Below are 22,319 nucleotides of genomic sequence, written 5' to 3' on the forward strand. Positions count from 1 at the left end.
AGCCTTTTAAACATTGGGGCAGAAATGATGATCCAATACTGTAGCCCTAAAGCTGCAATGCACAAGCCGACCACTAGGGCGATCACACTCCTAGAATATCACTATGCAACAGAATAATGCAACACAACGTTGTCTTGAAAGGCAAATGATCTCAGTTAGCCGATGTCTAGTGACACAATCTGGGATTAAAACAGGACATCTCCTCTAAAAGGGATCTGACTCCAAAGTCCCCTGCAAGGAAGATGACGCAACGCTCCGCTAGATGGCAGTGCGATTACTCGTTCAGAGGAGGCGTCTCATCCCTATAAATCCTATAATGACTACTTCTCCATTGCTTGCTTGGCTTGAGTTGGCAGAATCCATTTGGGACCTTATTAGCAGGAAAATCCTCCGCAGAGAGCGCACTGTACACTTTTACGCTTACAGGACATTCTTAAGTAATTAGGTCTATCTTGCTCCTTAAGTATTTAACCCTGTCAGACCTCAGCCTCAGGAGACATTAGGTCTATTGTCTATATAAATCCAGGGTGCACAGAGGATGTCACTGCTGGAGGTTAGAAGAAGGAGTCACCTGGAGAGCTATCGTAAGTAATACAGCTGCTATATCTGAAAGCAATGACATTGTAAGCAACAAAAGCCAAGAAGTGGGCCCCCTTTAGGATGTGATGTAAACTTCTTGTAATGTATCAAAGATGGCAGGCTTCAAGATGGCAGAGGGGAATGTGGCATGCATATGTGTTACTATAGGGGATCCATTGTGGAATGGTGGTGGCCTGACTACTGGGGCGTCCTACTAATGATGAGAATGGAGGTCCCATGTTCCAAAGGTCTATATCTTGTAGGATATACTTGGCCAGCTTCATCAACCCAATAGACTGTTGCTCCATTCAGACAGGGGTACAAGGGATGCCCGTTCTCATGAACAACAAGCCTTCTGTAATGGGCTCTGAGCATGTTTTGGCCTACTGGCCAATATTGGCCCTACTGGCCAATCATTGTGGGAACTAACGTGAGACCTCGATCCCGCCAAAAAAGATCGGGATCGGAATCCGATCTTTTCCGATCCCGATCGCTCAACCCTGGTAGCCAACTGAAGGAACTGCATGCTCTTTGGCTCCTTGTAAAAAAAAAAAAATAGCTTGCCAGTAGGGTTGAGCAATCGGGTTGGAAAAGATCAGATCCTGATCGGCAATCGAGCAAATGTCACGATCGGGATCAGCTGGAAAATTATTGGAAATCGGATTTTAAAATCGATCCTGAAATCTCAAGATCGGCTCAACCCCACTGGCCAGTAAATAATCTAATGATATGACCCATAGACAAGGAATTTTTTCAAAAAATTCAAATATCTTAAGAACAATTTATCACAATTTGTCATCAATTTCGTATTTATATTTCTTCTAGAGTTTCTACCATTTTGAAGTTCCAAGATTCCTCTATGGCCAACGGTTCTGGAGGTTTTGACTTTCAGCTCACCGGTTTTCCGGGAATTCCATCAAAATTTGAACTTCTATTTTCCTTGACAATGTTCATCATGTATATCCTAACCTTGGTCTCAAATGGATCTGTAATGGCCTTGATCATCATGAAGGTGAAGCTGCACGAACCTCTGTATATAATGATCGCCAACTTGGCTTTCTCCAACCTCTTCTTTGACACGGTGACCTTACCCAAGTTCATTGCCAAGTACTGGTTTGATGGTGGAAGAATCTCTTTCCTTGCATGCTTCATCCAGGTGTACCTGGTCCACTGCCTGGCTGGAGTCGATGCCCTCATACTCATGTTGATGGCTTTTGATCGTTACGTTGCAATTTGCAGACCATTGAGGTATTCGTCCATAGTCACCCATAGAGTCACCATGTTAGCCTGTGGGTTGTTCTGGCTCTTCATGGCTTTGTCTTCTCTTACGAACCTGCTTATTACCAAACATCCCTTCTGTGGCCCTAATAAGATTGTTAGTTTATTCTGCAATAGCTCAACCCTTTTGCGCTTGGCTTGTGATGATGTCAATGGTACTCGAGAAACCCTCCTGACTGTTGGCTTGGTCATTCTTTTCCTGCCATTGACCTTCATTGTATTGTCCTATGCCATCATCATCCTGTCCATCATCTCATTAAACCACTCCAATGGCTGGAGGAAGGCTTTGTCTACGTGCACAACCCATTGGATTGTCATGACTTTGTTCTACCTCCCTCGGGTATTTGTGTATATCGCCAATTACGTCCGGCTGGTCCTTTCCCCGGACCTCAGTGTCCTTCTCATTTTTCTGCACTCCTATTTGCCACATTTAGCCAACCCTCTGATATACTGTCTCAGGACCGAGGAGATCAAGAGGACAATTGCCAACATTATTAGGAGTAAAATTGGATTGGAGAAGTGATTGTTACCCCATTGTTTTGCAGTAACCTACATTTATTGAGGGTTTTTAATCTAATGCCCAGTAGTAAGTTAGGGATCGGAGTAGAGGTCACTGGTGGAGAGAGGCGCCCTTATTTTTGTAATAATAAAAGGGGTATCTGTATGACTATAGTCTTATCTTCCATTGGCTTGTCTTGTTTTACACTTTTTTCCATTTTGCTTGGGCTCTCGTTCCCTTGCAGTCCTTCTAGAGGAGGTCATGGAGTGGGCACTCCTTAGGATCCCAGTCCTCGGTAAGTACTGAAGAAGAACCATTCTCACCGCTCACTCCCCGACCCATAACATTTGGGTGCTGGAGACATTATATTGTGTAGGAGATACGGTTGACCTGGTTGTATGGACATATCACACTGCTCTAGGCACTAGAGTCTGAACATGCCCTGGAAAAGGCACATTTAGGGTAAAAATGCAAATGGCTTCTCTAGTAGCCATCCAGGCCCCATGGTGATTCTCACCTGCCCACAGTGTGCTGATAGAACGTACTTGGGGTGTAGATGGACACCCCCTCCCCTTATCCATGGAGCCAGGCATTAATGTATCACAGGCTTTAGCTCCAGTGAACCTCTGCAGATGGCTTAGGTGAGGTCTACACAACGAGTCCCATTGCATGTCCAAAGACCACATTAGAGATTAGAAATGAGCGAATAGTGTTCGATCGAGTAGGTGTTCGATCAAATATTACGGTATTCGAGATACTCGTACTCGATCGAACACTACTAGCTATTCGAAGTTTAATGTTCGATGCAGAACCAGCATTGATTGGCAGAATGCTATACATTGCCAATCAACGCTGGTCCTTCTCCTACCTTTAGAAGTCTTCTCCGTGCAGCGTCCCCGAGTCTTCTTCCGGCTGGAATTCACTCTGCCTAGGCATCCGGCCTAGGCAGAGCTGACTGCCCATGCGCGGGCATGCCCTCGCATGCACAGTTGGCTCTGCTCAGGCGTCGGGCCGGGCAGAGCCGACCGTGCATGCACAGTCGGCTCTGCCTAGGCCCCGATGCCTAAGCAGAGTGAATTCCAGCCAGAAGACACTGCAGGGGCGCTGCGCCGGGAGAAGACTTCAAGGGGAATCCAGCCCGACCGTCACTCATGGACTTGGTAAGTATGATTTAATCGAATGTTGCCTACCCCTGAAATGAGCATTTTCCCCATAGACTATAATGGGGTTCGAAATCTGTTCGAACAGCCGAACAGTGTGCGGCTGTTCGAATCAGATTTCGAACCTCGGACATTTTAGTGTTCGCTCATCTCTATTACCGTACTCAGATCAAATCATCTTCAAATCAAGTTTTCCAAAAGTTTTTAGCTCGACCAGAACCTGAAACTCTTTGTATTCATCAGCACTATTATGTTTTGGGATCTCTTTTGACTCCGTGTGCCTTACCTTAGCTCTTATGGACTCTTCTGGCCTCTTTTGACTTCCTGGCATCTCAGGGAACCTCTGAGGACCAATCACAGGCACATGGGGTGCGCATAAAATACTGTCCCGCCTGCAACAAATACCACAGTGCAGCACATAGTACCATGCAAAAGCACCAAATACTACAGTGTCACTGAAAATGCCTCTCCAAAAACAGCACTGTCCCCCTTCCCACCCCTCCCACCCTGACAGTAGCTTGGTTTCTCTTCCTATTCCTTCTCACGTAGCCCTGCTCGCTGCTCCTAACTCATCTTCAGTGTCTCTACAAGGCTATCGTTGTAGGCTGCAGGACCAGTTCACTGATGGTCATGTGATGATGTCATATAGGTCCTTCAAGCCTTGGACACTGTACTTCACCCCAGAGTATTAGAGCATTGTGGGGTGTAGGGTGCTATTATTTTGCTTAGAACATTTAAGAATTTTTTGTAGACCCCGGAGTATAATAATGGAAGGTCCTGTGGAGGCGCAGAAAAATAAGTAACAGCTTCTACTCATATTGCGGTGTCCAGTCTTCTTTCTTGGCGTCTTCCTCTCCTGTGTAGGGAAGAGGATAGAAAAGACTGGAATAGAATGCCTGACACTAACCCGGAGCCCTAATTATTATACTCTGAGTCCTCGAGAGGGTATAATAACAATTTGTACATGGCGAACCCCCAAAATCTCATTTTTGCAGAGAGTTGTAACAATCCCCCCTTTCTTATCCATATTATAAACACTTAGCCCCCCAAATTTCTAATCACTGAGGATTCGACTGCTGGAAACCCCAGCAATCAGGACAACATGGGATCCAAGTGCCTTACTATGGATCAGTGATGAACATCCTTGGCCATTCACCTCTATAAGACCATTGGGTTGGTTATCTCCAGCAGTTCCATAAACATGAATGCAGTGGTCATGGGAATGGGGGTCCACAAGTGTCCCCAGTGTGTCATGTCAATGGTCTCCATGTTTTGCTACTATTTCCTCCACTTATATGGGAATTTCATTATCCTTAGCCTTTCTCTTCTATGGGATTGCCAAAGAGCAGTGTCTGACTGTCGGAGCAGCGCCTGAGCATTCCCAGGGGGCACTTGTGGGTAAGGTTGAGCTGATCTTGAGATTTCGGGATCAATTTTAAAATCCAATTTCCAATCATTTTCCAGCTGATCCCGATCATGAAATTTGCTCGATCGCCGATGGGGTCCGATCTTTCCCGATGACTCAACCCTACTTGTGGGCCCTTATTCTCCTGATCTGGAGGTGACAATGGCCCGACCGAAAGCGATCAGACACTTAACCCCTTTCCTATTTTCCGAAAGCCAAAGCTTGGTATATTATGACTGAGGGCTCGATTTTTGTGGGACAAATTGTATTTCATAATGGCACAGTTTATTAGTCTGCATGATACCCTGGAGAATAAAGCTAATTCAGAATGGGACAAAAATCTGAAAAAAGAAGGAAATGTGTCATTGTTCTTATAGCATTCCCTGTGTGGTAAAAGTAACCGGTCCCAGTTACACCAAATTTACTTAGTTTTTGATATATTTTAATATATTTAATCTAAATAAAATTTCAAACTTGATATATGTCACTTTATATGGCAATAACTTTGAGACCCTTTAACTTACACAAGTGATTTTGAGATTGTTTTCTCGTGACGCATCGTACTTCATGTTAGTGCTTAAACAATGATTAATATTTTTGTATTTATTTATGAAAAAATAGGAAATTTAATGGAAATTTGGAAAAAAATTGCAATTTTCAAAATATGAAATGCTCCGCTTTTCAGACAATCATACCACTCATATATAAATACTAGCTTTTACCCGCGACTTCGTCCGCAGAACCCTGACCCACCTGGAGTGGTGCGCAGGCTTGTTCCTTTGCCTTGTGTCCGCAGTGGGCCCTTCCTACACCTGTGGGTCCATGGACCCTCAGGGCCCACCCTGCGGCCCACTGGAACTGTTTACCTCCTCTCCCTCCTGGTACCCGCCACCCGCCTTTCTCCCTACCTGCTTCCCCATGTGGTCACTCCTTCCTCCTACCCCGTGCCCCTTTGCCCCCCAGGAACGCGCCCCCTTCCACCCCCTAACCCCATGCCCCCTTCCCCCCCTAACCCTATGCCCCCTTCTCCCATGTTACCTACTCCGTGCCCCCTTTTTCCTCCTACCCCATGCCCCCTTCCCCCCGTCTTACCTACCCCGTGCCCCCCCACCCTGCGGGCCGCTGGAACTCTTTACCTCCTCTCCCTCCTGGTGCCCACCACCCCCCTTTGTCCCTACCCGCTTCCCCATGTGGTCACTTCTTCCTCCTACCCCATGCCCCTTCACCCGTCTGACCTACCCCTTTCCCCCCCCACCAGACCCTGCTGATCGTGTGTCCTCTTTCCCCTACCAACCTGTGGCCCCGTCCTCACCACACCCTGGGCTTCCTGTGCACCAATGTTCTGACTTGTATTGTCCAGAGACGGCAGACGCTCACGGACAGCAGGTCGAATCGGCGTTCCAGAGCGCGGCGCAGGCGATCCCCTGTCCGGCTGCGGTAGAGTACTGCAGTCCCGTGGTGAGGCCACACAGGTGGGGCAGCGTATGGACTTGTCTTTGGTCCAGAGTAGAGGCCCTTGTGCAGGACGCTCCGGACCTCTCAGAGACGCCATGTTGGTGTGGATGGTGGCCGGACGATAACTCCGCCCACATAGAGAAGCGGCATCCAATCAGGTGAGCTGCTGAAGGGGCTGGGATGACGTCATCCCAGGTCCTACAGCGTGCCAGGTCCTGCAGCAAAATGAACCGTGAGAAACACCAGGCACGGGAGTGAATTGTGGTGGTGTACGGGAATTCCATGTAGCCTATCGTTCAATCCGGGACCCAAGGTATGTATGTGCGCATTTTCAGACAAATCCATTCACCCATGTAGGTGTGACTGAGGAACAAACATCCAAACACACATAATTTCACCTTTATAATATCAGTAGGATTATCTCCCATATCTCTGCTTTATATTGGACCATCTTTTAATTGTTCTCTAATTTATTTTGGATGCTACAAGGCTTACAAGTGTAACAGCGATTTTCTAAATTTACTACAAAATTCCCCAAACTAATTTTTCAGGGACCCCCTCAGTTCTGAAAAGAATAATAAAGGCCTATGTAATAGAAACCCCCATAAATCACCCCATTTTCAAAATTGAACCCCTCAAATAATTCAAAATAGCATTTTAGAGGTTTTTTTTTAACCCTTTAAGCATTTCACAGAAATTAAAACAGTATGGAGGTGAAATTTATAAATTTCATTTTTTTTTAAATAATTCCTTCATTTAGCCCTAAAATTATCACATTCACAAAGGGTTAAATGAGAAAATTCATCTCACAGTTTGTCGTGCAATTTCTCCCGAGCACAGAAATGCCCCACATGTGGGTGTAAACTGATCTTTGGGCAGACGGCAGCGCATGGAAGGGAAGGAGCAACACTGGGGGTATGAAAAGCAGATTTTGCTGGAATAGTTTTCGTGTGCAATGCCACATTTGCAGAGCCCCCAGAGTACCAAAACAATGGAAACCCCCCAATATTTTCCCCATTTTGGAAACTGCACCCCTTACAGAATTCATCAAGGGGTAGAGTGAGCATTTTTAACTCACAAATTTTACTAACATTGGGACTCAGAATGGGAAGAGCGCTATTTGGGTTTTGCAGGGCAAATTTTGCAGGAAAAGTTTTCAGGTGCCATGTTGCATTTGCTGAGCTCCTAAAGTATCAATACAATGGAAACCCCCCCAAAAGTGACCCCATTTTAGAAACTACACCCCTTATAGAATGTATCAAGGTGTATTATCATTTTGAGCCTAAAAATGCTCCCCAAAAATTAATGTGCAAAGGGAAAATTGAAGTTTTTAAAGAAATATCCAATTGTGATGCCCAATACGGTTGCACCCACTTTGTATTGTCAGAGACCTGAACTCCTATTAAGTGGGCCATCCCAAGGGGCAAAAAATTATATGTGTGGGTGTAAGCTGCTGCTTGGGCACACAGCAGGGCTCAGAAGGGAAGGAGCACTGCGCTTTTTAGCTTTTGGGGTTGTGAGAGAGTGAAGGGTGTGGTCTGGGAAGACAAGTACATTCCAGCCAAGCACCTAAAGGGTGTATGGTAAAGACTCACACCAGGGAGGTCAGCTGACTAATCAGGCCCTAATAACAGTCTGAATGTGAAGACTAGCAGGGTGGCACCACACTGACAGAGATGATCTCCCAATACCAAACCTACAGAGCAGGTACTGTGCCACCCGTTGTTGTTGCCAAGGTGGGAGACTGGTAGCCAGTCTCCTGTATAGTCAGGGAAAAGTGTTCCTATGTATAAGTCAGTTCTCAGCCGAGAAGGTTTTTGTTTTTGTGCCTTTGCAAAGGCAGTGTATGCACAACACGTGAATAAAGCCTGAACTTGTGTGTAATCCAGTGTCTGTGTCCCTGTTTCCTGCACTGCTACCGAGCATCTACCTGAGCGATTCCCCACAGGGTACAGAGTTAGAGGGACTTTCTGGATGCCATGTTCTTTTTGCAAAGCCTTGGAGGTGCCAGTAATCAGGAATTCGCTAAGAAGAGACCCCATTTTGTAGGGGAACTTGTAGGATCTCTTCAAACTTAAAGGGGTTGTCCCATCACAAGGATCCTATCTATACTACTTGTTAATGTGAATGTAAGACTTTTCCTAAATACATTGCTTCAGCAGAACTGCTTTGTTTGTCCACTATCTTACTTTATTCAATTCTCTGTTGACACATCCCTTGACTTATCTGGTCAAAAGTCAAGTGATGTATCTGCTGCTCTCAGGGGGGGAGGGAGGAGGGGCTAAGTGCACGGGAGTGAGCCTGGAGGGGGGGGGGTAGTTTACACTTTGGGGGGGGGGGAGGGGCCGCCAATACAGACCCGGCATCTGCTGTAATAGAGAGGCGGATGCCGGGGAGTGTAGACGCCGGCACTGATGCCTGCAACATCGCTACGCTCCTGCCCTGCATGAAGCCAGCAGCGGCAGGAGCGATGCTGCTATTCCGGAGGGGAGGGGGGTTCAGAGGAGCGGAATAGCAGCATCGCTCCTGCCGCTGCTGGCTTCATGCAGGGCAGGAGCGTAGCGATGTTGCAGGCACCAGTGCCGGCGTCTACACTCCCCGGCATCCGCCTCTCTATTACAGCGGATGCCGGGTCTGTATTGCATTGTGAAGGCTGTACGTCCGATGCCTAAGCATCGGGAGTGCACACGCAGGGCCAGCGGCATAGAAACAATGACTTCTCGCCGCTGGCTTTGCATATGTAACCCCGCCCACCAATGACGCAACAAAGCAAAGAAAGAAGAATTTACAGCAGCGAAGACTGGTGAGTATGCGACGTGGGAATACCACTTTAACATGGCATCCTGAAAGAAAAAATCGAAATCTGCACGCCAAAAGACTCCTAGCGCTCCTTCTTATCTAAACCCTTCTATTTGCCCAAACAGCAGTTTATGCCACATGTATGACACTGGTGTACAGATAAGGTGCTTAATGCCATATCTGGGTAGAAGGGAAGGAGCACTGTTTGGTTTTAGGACGTCATGCCACTTTTGCAGAGACTCTGAATTGCCAATAAAGTGGAATCCGCAGACCTGTCACCCCATTTTTGAAACTACCCCCCCATGGGATTTTTAAAGGGGTGTAGTGAGCATTATTAACCCTTAATTGTTGCATTCTATTAATTTTCAGAAATGAACGCGCACCTGATAATGAAAAGCTAAAAATTAAATGTTTCCAGAGATACCCGATACACATAGAAGATAATAGCAGAGACGAGTGCTGCTGGGAACTTCCTGTGCTGGCTGCAAGCTCATTAGCATATGAATAAAAACGGGCTTATTCAGAAACCACTGAGGCAATCTACATACTAAAGGTAGGTGTGGAATAGCATTTCTAAAGGCAATGCAAGGATGTGATTAGTTAAAAATGATTTTTCCCAGTGATAGAGCCCCTTTAAGTGGGTATCCCGGGCACAACAGCTTTTGGAGTTTTCATCTCTGATACAACTCGGACACAACACATTACACAGTGAAATTCCTGGAAAAATTCTCTTTTTCACCTTTTATAATCAGCTGCATATTCATTTAGGGATAATAAGCTATAGCAACACTTGGGGGTTAAAAACGCTCTCTGTACCCCTGGATAAATCCTTCAGGGGTGGAGTTTGCAAAATGGACTCGCATATCAGGGATTTCCACTTTACTGGTGTTTCAGCTCTGCAAAAGTGCAATGACATCCAAAACCAAATCACCCTTCTGTGACCGTCTGTGCCCTAACATCAGTTGTACCCACATATGACATTACAGACGTTATTCTGGGTACACCAGTGTCATACATGTGGGCACACAGCAGGGCGCAGAAAGGAAGGAGCGATATGTGGGTTTTGGAGTTCAGATTTAAATGTTTGTTATTTGAATGCCATGTCATGTTTGTAGAGCCTGTAAGGTACCAGAAAAGGGGATTCAACATGGCAACCGAAAACTCTGTAGACAGTACCTTATACAAATACAACAATACTATTGAGGATTTTAGTTAGACAAAAAAAAATGACTCAGTTTAGTCTGTGACTCAGATATAAGGATGTCTACTAGAGATGAGCAAACCTCTGGATGATGCACTTAGCTTTAGGTTCAGGTGGCTCAGGTCCCAGATTTGTTAAAAAAAATAGTGTATGACATTGTCAGGACTCCTAGGAACCTATCTATAATACATAGTGTATAACACTGTCAGGGCTCCTAGGAACCTATCTATAATACATAGTGTATGACACTGTCAGGACTCCTAGGAACCTATCTATAAAACATAGTGTATGACACTGCCAGGGCTCCTAGGACTATATATCTATAATACATAGTGTATGACACTGTCAGGGCTCCTAGGAACCTATCTATAATACATAGTGTATGACACTGTCAGGGCTCCTAGGAACCGATCTATAATACATAGTGTATAACACTGTCAAGGCTCCTAGGAACCTATCTATAATACATAGTGTACAACACTGTCAGGGCTCCTAGGACTATATATCTATAATACATAGTGTATGACACTGTCAGGGCTCCTAGGAACCTATCTATAATACATAGTGTATGACACTGTCAGGGCTCCTAGGAACCTATCTATAATACATAGTGTATAACACTGTCAGGGCTCCTAGGACTATATATCTATAATACATAGTGTATGACACTGTCAGGGCTCCTAGGAACCTATCTATAATACATAGTGTATGACACTGTCAGGACTCCTAGGAACCTATCTATAATACATAGTGTATGACACTGTCAGGGCTCCTAGGAACCTATATATAATACATAGTGTATAACACTGTCAGGGCTCCTAGGACTATATACAGTCCTATGAAAAAGTTTGGGCACCCCTATTAATCTTAATCATTTTTAGTTCTAAATATTTTGGTGTTTGCAGCAGCCATTTCAGTTTGATATATCTAATAACTGATGGACACAGTAATATTTCAGGATTGAAATGAGGTTTATTGTACTAACAGAAAATGCGCAATATGCATTAAACCAAAATTTGACTGGTGCAAAAGTATGGGCACCTCAACAGAAAAGTGACATTAATATTTAGTAGCTCCTCCTTTTGCAAAGATAACAGCCTCTAGTCGCTTCCTGTAGCTTTTAATCAGTTCCTGGATCCTGGATAAAGGTATTTTGGACAAACAATTCAAGTTGGTCGCCGAGCATGGACAGCCCGCTTCAAATCATCCCACAGATGTTCAATGATATTCAGGTCTGGGGACTGGGATGGCCATTCCAGAACATTGTAATTGTTCCTCTGCATGAATGCCTGAGGATTTGGAGCGGTGTTTTGGATCATTGTCTTGCTGAAATATCCATCCCCGGCGTAACTTCAACTTCGTCACTAGTCCTAGGGCTCCTAGGACTATATATATATATATATATATATATATATATATATATATATATATATATATATATATATACTAGCTGGTACCCGCGACTTCGTCTGCGGTGATTGTAGCAGTGGGTATATACAGGCGCGGGTAAGGTTTTCGTACTGTGTATAAGGGATGGGATATGACATGTAACTGTGTATCTTGTTGTTGCTGTAATTCTGAGAGCACGAGACTTTTGTGTTGAATGTAATTTGTATTTCAGCCGCTATACGGTGTTGGTATAAACTGTACATAGTGACTTTGGGACAGAGGGATTTCAGGTGAATATACTTGGATATACGACATTGTATGATTTGTTATTTTCCGCCAGTACATGTAAGTTTTGGGCACAGGATACTTTTGAGTAAGCAACATAAAGTCTGGCCCTGTGCATGACAGTTTAGTAACTCCATGTGCCTCTTATTAATAGCAATTAACCCCATCATGTCCCTCACATTAACCCCAGTCTAAGAGTTACTGATAGAGATGAGCGAGTACTGTTGGGATCAGCCGATCCGAACAGCACGCTCGCATAGAAATGAATGGACGTAGCCGGCACGCGGGGGGTTAAGCGCGCCGGCTACGTCCAAGCGGAAGTACCAGGTGCATCCATTCATTTCTATGGAGCGTGCTGTTCAGATCGGCTGATCCCAACAGTACTCGCTCATCTCTAGTTACTGATATGTGAGAGACTTGGAGGTAATAATTAAGTATCTTCATTACTGAGGTCTGTTATTAGTACCTCCATATGTCTCACATATTAGTAACCTTTATATGGGGCACACAGGGGTTAATATGAGGGACATGATGGGGTTTATTCCTATTAATATGAGGCACATGGAGTTACTAACACTAAACTAATAACTAGAGATGAGCGAACAGTGTTCTATCGAACTCATGTTCGATCGGATATTAGGCTGTTCGGCATGTTCGAATCGAATCGAACACCGTGTGGTAAAGTGCGCCATTACTCGATTCCCCTCCCACCTTCCCTGGCGCCTTTTTTGCTCCAATAACAGCGCAGGGTAGGTGGGACAGGAACTACGACACCGGTGACGTTGAAAAAAGTAGGCAAAACCCATTGGCTGCCGAAAACATGTGACCTCTAATTTAAAAGAACAGCGCCGCCCAGGTTCGCGTCATTCTGAGCTTGCAATTCACCGAGGACGGAGGTTTCCGTCCAGCTAGCTAGGGCTTAGATTCTGGGTAGGCAGGGACAGGCTAGGATAGGAAGGAGAAGACAACCAACAGCTCTTGTAAGAGCTAAATTCCAGGGAGAAGCTTGTCAGTGTAACGTGGCACTGACGGGCTCAATCGCCGCAACCCAGCTTTCCCAGGATCCTGAATGGAATACACTGTCAGTGTATTCCCGTATACCCGATATATACCCCGATACCCGTTCCAACGGTGTGCCCCCCCACCTTCACCCCAGAAATACCCTGCAAGTCCCCTAGCAATAGAATTGGGGCTATATACACCCACAATTTTTACTACTGGTATACAGTGCCATTGTCTGACTGGGAATTCAAAGAATATATTGGGAATACAAATACCCTCATTTCTTGCTACTGCCATATAGTGCCAGTGTCTGACTGGGAATTCAAAGAATATATTGGGGTTACGTGCACCCACAATTTTTACTACTGGTATACAGTGCCATTGTCTGACTGGGAATTCAAAGAATATATTGGGAATACAAATACCCTCATTTCTTGCTACTGCCATATAGTGCCAGTTTCTGACTGGTAATTCAAAGAATATATTGGGGTTACGTGCACCCACAATTTTTACTACTGGTATACAGTGCCATTGTCTGACTGGGAATTCAAAGAGTATATTGGGAATACAAATACCCTCATTTCTTGCTACTGCCATATAGTGCCAGTTTCTGACTGGGAATTCAAAGAATATATTGGGGTTACGTGCACCCACAATTTTTACTACTGGTATACAGTGCCATTGTCTGACTGGGAATTCAATGAATATATTGGGGTTATAAATACCCTCATTTCTTGCTACTGCCATATAGTGCCAGTTTCTGACTGGTAATTCAAAGAATATATTGGGGTTACGTGCACCCACAATTTTTACTACTGGTATACAGTGCCATTGTCTGACTGGGAATTCAAAGAATATATTGGGGTTATAAATACCCTCATTTCTTGCTACTGCCATATAGTGCCAGTGTCTGACTGGGAATTCAAAGAATATATTGGGGTTACGTGCACCCACAATTTTTACTACTGGTATACAGTGCCAATTTCTAACTAGGAATTCAAAATGCGCAAGGCTCCCGGAAAGGGACGTGGACGAGGCCGTGGGCGAGGTCGGGGGAATGGTTCTGGGGAGCAAGGTAGCAGTGAAGCCACAGGGCGTCCCGTGCCTACTCCTGTGGGGCAGCAAGCATTGCGCCACTCCACAGTGCCAGGGTTGCTTGCCACATTAACTAAACTGCAGGGTACAAACCTTAGTAGGCCCGAGAACCAGGAACAGGTCTTGCAATGGCTGTCAGAGAACGCTTACAGCACATTGTCCAGCAGCCAGTCAGACTCTGCCTCCTCTCCTCCTATTACCCAACAGTCTTGTCTTCCTTCCTCCCAAAATTCCGAAGCTTTACAGAACAATAACCCAAACTGTCCCTGCTCCCCAGAGCTGTTCTCCGCTCCTTTCATTGTCCCTCAACCTGCCTCTCCACGTCACGATTCCACGAACCTAACAGAGGAGCATCTGTGTCCAGATGCTCAAACACTAGAGTCTCCTCCATCTCCGTTCGATTTGGTGGTGGATGACCAGCAACCCACCCTCATCGACGATGATGTGACGCAGTTGCCGTCAGGGCATCCAGTTGACCGGCGCATTGTGCGGGAGGAGGAGATGAGACAGGAGTTGGAAGAGGAAGTGGTGGATGATGAGGACACTGACCCGACCTGGACAGGGGGGATGTCAAGCGGGGAAAGTAGTGTGGATGTTGAGGCAGGTGCAGCACCAAAAAGGGTAGCTAGAGGCAGAGGCAGAGGTCAGCAGCTTAGGCGAAGCCAGGCCACACCCGGAATCTCCCAAGATGTTCCAGTTCGTACCCAGCCCCGAAAAACTCCCACCTCGAGGGCACGTTTCTCGAAGGTGTGGAGTTTTTTCAAGGAATGCGCCGAGGACAGATATAGTGTTGTCTGCACAATTTGCCTCTCGAAATTGATTAGGGGCTCTGAGAAGAGCAACCTGTCCACCACTTCAATGCGCCGTCATTTGGAATCCAAGCACTGGAATCAGTGGCAGGCAGCAACGGCAGGACAAAGGCCGCCTGCCGTTCACGCCACTGCCACTGCCTCTGCCACTGCCTCTGCCACTGCCACTGCTGACTGTGCTGGCGATGCACTCCAGAGGACGAGCCAGGACACCACTTCATCTGCCTCCGCCACTTTGTTGACTTCTACCTCATCCTCCCCTGGTCCTGTCTTATCTCCTTCTCCTGCACCATCAAAGGCACCATCAGGCGTTTCTTTACAACAACCCACCATCTCTCAGACATTGGAGCGGCGGCAGAAATACACTGCTAACCACCCACACGCGCAAGCCTTGAACGCCAACATCGCTAAACTGCTGGCCCAGGAGATGTTGGCGTTCCGGCTTGTTGAAACTCCCGCCTTCCTGGACCTGATGGCAACTGCGGCACCTCGCTATGCCGTCCCTAGCCGTCACTACTTCTCCCGGTGTGCCGTCCCCGCCTTGCACCAGCACGTGTCACTCAACATCAGGCGGGCCCTTAGTTCCGCGCTTTGCACAAAGGTCCACTTGACCACCGACGCGTGGACAAGTGCATGCGGACAGGGACGCTACATTTCACTGACGGCACACTGGGTGAATGTAGTTGAGGCTGGGACTGCTTCCCAAACTGGCCCGGTGTACCTCGTCTCCCCGCCTAACATTCCTGGCAGGGACACGAGAAGAACACCCCCCTCCTCCTCCTCCTCTACCGCCTCCTCCTCCGCCACCGCCTCCTCCTCCGCCACCGCCTCCTCCTCCGCTGTTAGATTGACCCCAGCTACGAGTTGGAAACGTTGCAGCACTGGCGTTGGTAGACGTCAGCAGGCTGTGCTGAAGCTGATCAGCTTGGGGGACAGACAGCACACTGCCTCCGAGGTGAGGGATGCCCTCCTCGATGAGACGGCAATATGGTTTGAGCCGCTGCACCTGGGCCCAGGCATGGTCGTTTGTGATAATGGCCGGAACCTGGTAGCAGCTCTGGAGCTTGCCGGACTCCAACATGTTCCATGCCTGGCCCACGTCTTCAACCTAGTGGTGCAACGTTTCCTAAAGAGCTACCCCAATGTTCCAGAGCTACTGGTGAAAGTGCGGCGCATGTGCGCCCACTTTCGCAAGTCGACAGTAGCCGCTGCTAGCTTAAAATCTCTCCAGCAACGCCTGCATGTGCCACAACACCGGCTTTTGTGCGACGTCCCCACACGCTGGAACTCAACGTTTCAGATGTTGAATAGAGTGGTTGAGCAGCAGAGACCTTTGATGGAATACCAGCTACAAAACCCTAGGGTGCCACAAAGTCAGCTGCCTCAGTTTCACATCCATGAGTGGCCATGGATGAGAGACCTTTGTGACATCCTACGGGTCTTTGAGGAGTCCACAAGGAGGGTGAGCTCTGAGGATGCGATGGTGAGCCTTACAATCCCGCTCTTGTGTGTTCTGAGAGAATCCCTGATTGACATCAGGGATAACTCAGATCACACAGAGGAGTTAGGGATAGCATCCGATCCGTCACAGCTGGAGAGTAGGTCCACACATCTGTCCGCTTCACTGCGTTTAATGGAGGAGGAGGAGGAGGAGGAGGAGGAGGAGGAGGAGGAAGAAGAGTTGTCCGATGATGTGATGGTGATACAGGAGGCTTCCGGGCAACTTCGAATCGTCCCATTGTTGCAGCGCGGATGGGTAGACATGGAGGATGAGGAGGAAATGGAGATTGAACTTTCCGGTGGGGCCAGAGGAGTCATGCCAACTAACACTGTGGCAGACATGGCTGAGTTCATGTTGGGGTGCTTTACAACCGACAAGCGTATTGTCAAAATCATGGAGGACAAGCAGTACTGGATCTTTGCTATCCTTGACCCCCGGTATAAAAACAACATCTCGTCTTTTATTCCGGTAGAGGGGAGGGCCAATCGCATCAATGCTTGCCACAGGCAATTGGTGCAGAATATGATGGAGATGTTTCCAGCATGTGACGTTGGCGGCAGGGAGGGCAGTTCCTCCAGTAGGCAACCAAGTTCTCACCGGTCCACACAAACGAGGGGCACACTGTCTAAGGTCTGGGACACCTTGATGGCACCCCCTCGCCAAAGTGCCGCCACAGAGGGTCCTAGTGTCACCAGGCGTGAGAAGTATAGGCGCATGTTGCGGGAATACCTTTCCGACCACAGCCCTGTCCTCTCCGACCCCTCTGCGCCCTACACGTATTGGGTGTCGAAGTTGGACCTGTGGCTTGAACTTGCCCTATATGCCTTGGAGGTGCTGTCCTGTCCTGCCGCCAGCGTCCCCTCTGCGCCCTACACGTATTGGGTGTCGAAGTTGGACCTGTGGCTTGAACTTGCCCTATATGCCTTGGAGGTGCTGTCCTGTCCTGCCGCCAGCGTCCTATCTGAGAGGGTGTTCAGTGCAGCCGGTGGCATCATCACTGACAAGCGCACCCGTCTGTCAGCTGAGAGTGCCGACCGGCTCACTTTGATAAAAATGAACCACCACTGGATAGAGCCTTCATTTTTGTGCCCACCTGTGTAAAGCACCCCAACATGAAACTCCATGTCTGTACTCAACCTCTCCAATTCCTCCGCATCCTCATACTCATCCACCATAAGCGTTGCACAATTCTGCTAATACTAGGCTCCCTCCAACATGATTTCCCCCAACTCTGCTGGTTAGAGGCTCCCTCCACCCTGATTTCCACCAACTCTGCTGGTTAGAGGCTCCCTCCACCCTGCTTTCCCACAACTCTGCTGGTTAGAGGCTCCTTCCACCATGAATTTGCCCAAACTGGGCTGTTTAGAGGCTCCCTCCACCATGAATTGGTCCAAACTGGGCTGGTTAGAGGCTCCCTCCACCATTAATTGGTCCAAACTGGGCTGGTTAGAGGCTCCCTCCACCATGAATTTGCCCAAACTGGGCTGTTTAGAGGCTCCCTCCACCATGAATTGGTCCAAACTGGGTTTTTTAGAGGCTCCCTCCACCATGAATTGGTCCAAACTGGGCTGGTTAGAGGCTCCCTCCACCATGAATTGGTCCAAACTGGGGTGGTTAGAGGCTCCCTCCACCATTAATTGGTCCAAACTGGGCTGGTTAGAGGCTCCCTCCACCATTAATTGGTCCAAACTGGGCTGGTTAGAGGCTCCCTCCACCATTAATTGGTCCAAACTGGGCTGGTTAGAGGCTCCCTCCACCATGAATTTGCCCAAACTGGGCTGTTTAGAGGCTCCCTCCACCATGAATTTGCCCAAACTGGGCTGGTTAGAGGCTCCCTCCACCATGAATTGGTCCAAACTGGGGTTTTTAGAGGCTCCCTCCACCATGAATTGGTCCAAACTTGGCTGTTTAGAGGCTCCCTCCACCATGAATTGGTCCAAACTGGGGTGGTTAGAGGCTCCCTCCACCATTAATTGGTCCAAACTGGGCTGGTTAGAGGCTCCCTCCACCATTAATTGGTCCAAACTGGGCTGGTTAGAGGCTCCCTCCACCATGAATTTGCCCAAACTGGGCTGTTTAGAGGCTCCCTCCACCATGAATTTGCCCAAACTGGGCTGGTTAGAGGCTCCCTCCACCATGAATTGGTCCAAACGGGTTTTTAGAGGCTCCCTTCACCATGAATTGGTCCAAACTTGGCTGTTTAGAGGCTCCCTCCACCATGAATTGGTCCAAACTGGGGTGGTTAGAGGCTCCCTCCACCATTAATTGGTCCAAACTGGGCTGGTTAGAGGCTCCCTCCACCATTAATTGGTCCAAACTGGGCTGGTTAGAGGCTCCCTCCACCATGAATTGGTCCAAACTGGGGTTTTTAGAGGCTCCCTCCACCATGAATTGGTCCAAACTTGGCTGTTTAGAGGCTCCCTCCACCATTAATTGGTCCAAACTGGGCTGGTTAGAGGCTCCCTCCACCATGAATTGGTCCAAACTGGGTTTTTTAGAGGCTCCCTCCACCATGAATTTGCCCAAACTGGGCTGTTTAGAGGCTCCCTCCACCATGAATTGGTCCAAACTGGGTTTTTTAGAGGCTCCCTCCACCATGAATTGGTCCAAACTGGGCTGGTTAGAGGCTCCCTCCACCATGAATTGGTCCAAACTGGGGTGGTTAGAGGCTCCCTCCACCATTAATTGGTCCAAACTGGGCTGGTTAGAGGCTCCCTCCACCATTAATTGGTCCAAACTGGGCTGGTTAGAGGCTCCCTCCACCATTAATTGGTCCAAACTGGGCTGGTTAGAGGCTCCCTCCACCATTAATTGGTCCAAACTGGGCTGGTTAGAGGCTCCCTCCACCATTAATTGGTCCAAACTGGGCTGGTTAGAGGCTCCCTCCACCATGAATTTGCCCAAACTGGGCTGTTTAGAGGCTCCCTCCACCATGAATTTGCCCAAACTGGGCTGGTTAGAGGCTCCCTCCACCATGAATTGGTCCAAACTGGGGTTTTTAGAGGCTCCCTCCACCATGAATTGGTCCAAACTTGGCTGTTTAGAGGCTCCCTCCACCATGAATTGGTCCAAACTGGGCTGGTTAGAGGCTCCCTCCACCATGAATTGGTCCAAACTGGGTTTTTTAGAGGCTCCCTCCACCATGAATTTGCCCAAACTGGGCTGTTTAGAGGCTCCCTCCACCATGAATTTGCCCAAACTGGGCTGGTTAGAGGCTCCCTCCACCATGAATTGGTCCAAACTGGGGTTTTTAGAGGCTCCCTCCACCATGAATTGGTCCAAACTTGGCTGTTTAGAGGCTCCCTCCACCATGAATTGGTCCAAACTGGGGTGGTTAGAGGCTCCCTCCACCATTAATTGGTCCAAACTGGGCTGGTTAGAGGCTCCCTCCACCATTAATTGGTCCAAACTGGGCTGGTTAGAGGCTCCCTCCACCATGAATTGGTCCAAACTGGGTTTTTTAGAGGCTCCCTCCACCATGAATTTGCCCAAACTGGGCTGTTTAGAGGCTCCCTCCACCATGAATTGGTCCAAACTGGGCTGGTTAGAGGCTCCCTCCACCATGAATTTCCCAAAACTTGGCTGTTTAGAGGCTCCCTCCACCATTAATTGGTCCAAACTGGGCTGGTTAGAGGCTCCCTCCACCATGAATTGGTCCAAACTGGGGTTTTTAGAGGCTCCCTCCACCATGAATTGGTCCAAACTTGGCTGTTTAGAGGCTCCCTCCACCATGAATTGGTCCAAACTGGGGTGGTTAGAGGCTCCCTCCACCATTAATTGGTCCAAACTGGGCTGGTTAGAGGCTCCCTCCACCATTAATTGGTCCAAACTGGGCTGGTTAGAGGCTCCCTCCACCATGAATTTGCCCAAACTGGGCTGTTTAGAGGCTCCCTCCACCATGAATTTGCCCAAACTGGGCTGGTTAGAGGCTCCCTCCACCATGAATTGGTCCAAACGGGTTTTTAGAGGCTCCCTTCACCATGAATTGGTCCAAACTTGGCTGTTTAGAGGCTCCCTCCACCATGAATTGGTCCAAACTGGGTTTTTTAGAGGCTCCCTCCACCATGAATTTGCCCAAACTGGGCTGTTTAGAGGCTCCCTCCACCATGAATTTGCCCAAACTGGGCTGGTTAGAGGCTCCCTCCACCATGAATTGGTCCAAACTGGGGTTTTTAGAGGCTCCCTCCACCATGAATTGGTCCAAACTTGGCTGTTTAGAGGCTCCCTCCACCATGAATTGGTCCAAACTGGGGTGGTTAGAGGCTCCCTCCACCATTAATTGGTCCAAACTGGGCTGGTTAGAGGCTCCCTCCACCATTAATTGGTCCAAACTGGGCTGGTTAGAGGCTCCCTCCACCATGAATTGGTCCAAACTGGGTTTTTTAGAGGCTCCCTCCACCATGAATTTGCCCAAACTGGGCTGTTTAGAGGCTCCCTCCACCATGAATTGGTCCAAACTGGGCTGGTTAGAGGCTCCCTCCACCATGAATTTCCCAAAACTTGGCTGTTTAGAGGCTCCCTCCACCATTAATTGGTCCAAACTGGGCTGGTTAGAGGCTCCCTCCACCATGAATTGGTCCAAACTGGGGTTTTTAGAGGCTCCCTCCACCATGAATTGGTCCAAACTTGGCTGTTTAGAGGCTCCCTCCACCATGAATTGGTCCAAACTGGGGTGGTTAGAGGCTCCCTCCACCATTAATTGGTCCAAACTGGGCTGGTTAGAGGCTCCCTCCACCATTAATTGGTCCAAACTGGGCTGGTTAGAGGCTCCCTCCACCATGAATTTGCCCAAACTGGGCTGTTTAGAGGCTCCCTCCACCATGAATTTGCCCAAACTGGGCTGGTTAGAGGCTCCCTCCACCATGAATTGGTCCAAACGGGTTTTTAGAGGCTCCCTTCACCATGAATTGGTCCAAACTTGGCTGTTTAGAGGCTCCCTCCACCATGAATTGGTCCAAACTGGGGTGGTTAGAGGCTCCCTCCACCATTAATTGGTCCAAACTGGGCTGGTTAGAGGCTCCCTCCACCATTAATTGGTCCAAACTGGGCTGGTTAGAGGCTCCCTCCACCATGAATTGGTCCAAACTGGGGTTTTTAGAGGCTCCCTCCACCATGAATTGGTCCAAACTTGGCTGTTTAGAGGCTCCCTCCACCATTAATTGGTCCAAACTGGGCTGGTTAGAGGCTCCCTCCACCATGAATTGGTCCAAACTGGGTTTTTTAGAGGCTCCCTCCACCATGAATTTGCCCAAACTGGGCTGTTTAGAGGCTCCCTCCACCATGAATTTGCCCAAACTGGGCTGGTTAGAGGCTCCCTCCACCATGAATTGGTCCAAACTGGGGTTTTTAGAGGCTCCCTCCACCATGAATTGGTCCAAACTTGGCTGTTTAAAGGCTCCCTCCACCATGAATTGGTCCAAACTGGGGTGGTTAGAGGCTCCCTCCACCACTAATTGGTCCAAACTGGGCTGGTTAGAGGCTCCCTCCACCATTAATTGGTCCAAACTGGGCTGGTTAGAGGCTCCCTCCACCATGAATTGGTCCAAACTGGGTTTTTTAGAGGCTCCCTCCACCATGAATTTGCCCAAACTGGGCTGTTTAGAGGCTCCCTCCACCATGAATTGGTCCAAACTGGGCTGGTTAGAGGCTCCCTCCACCATGAATTTCCCAAAACTTGGCTGTTTAGAGGCTCCCTCCACCATTAATTGGTCCAAACTGGGCTGGTTAGAGGCTCCCTCCACCATGAATTGGTCCAAACTGGGGTTTTTAGAGGCTCCCTCCACCATGAATTGGTCCAAACTTGGCTGTTTAGAGGCTCCCTCCACCATGAATTGGTCCAAACTGGGGTGGTTAGAGGCTCCC

General features: G+C 48.1%; 1 protein-coding gene across 1 annotated transcript; it reads left to right on the forward strand.

The window, feature by feature from the left end:
- Nucleotides 1-1,438: 1,438 nt before the first annotated feature.
- Nucleotides 1,439-2,380, forward strand: LOC142194211 (olfactory receptor 1D2-like). Its single transcript, XM_075263229.1, has one exon. It carries the CDS (start codon nucleotides 1,439-1,441, stop codon nucleotides 2,378-2,380), a length of 942 nt encoding a protein of 313 aa, XP_075119330.1.
- The last annotated feature ends 19,939 nt before the right edge of the window (nucleotides 2,381-22,319 follow it).

The sequence above is a fragment of the Leptodactylus fuscus genome, chromosome 2 (genome assembly GCF_031893055.1).
Source record: "Leptodactylus fuscus isolate aLepFus1 chromosome 2, aLepFus1.hap2, whole genome shotgun sequence".
NCBI classification, from domain to species: domain Eukaryota; kingdom Metazoa; phylum Chordata; class Amphibia; order Anura; family Leptodactylidae; genus Leptodactylus; species Leptodactylus fuscus.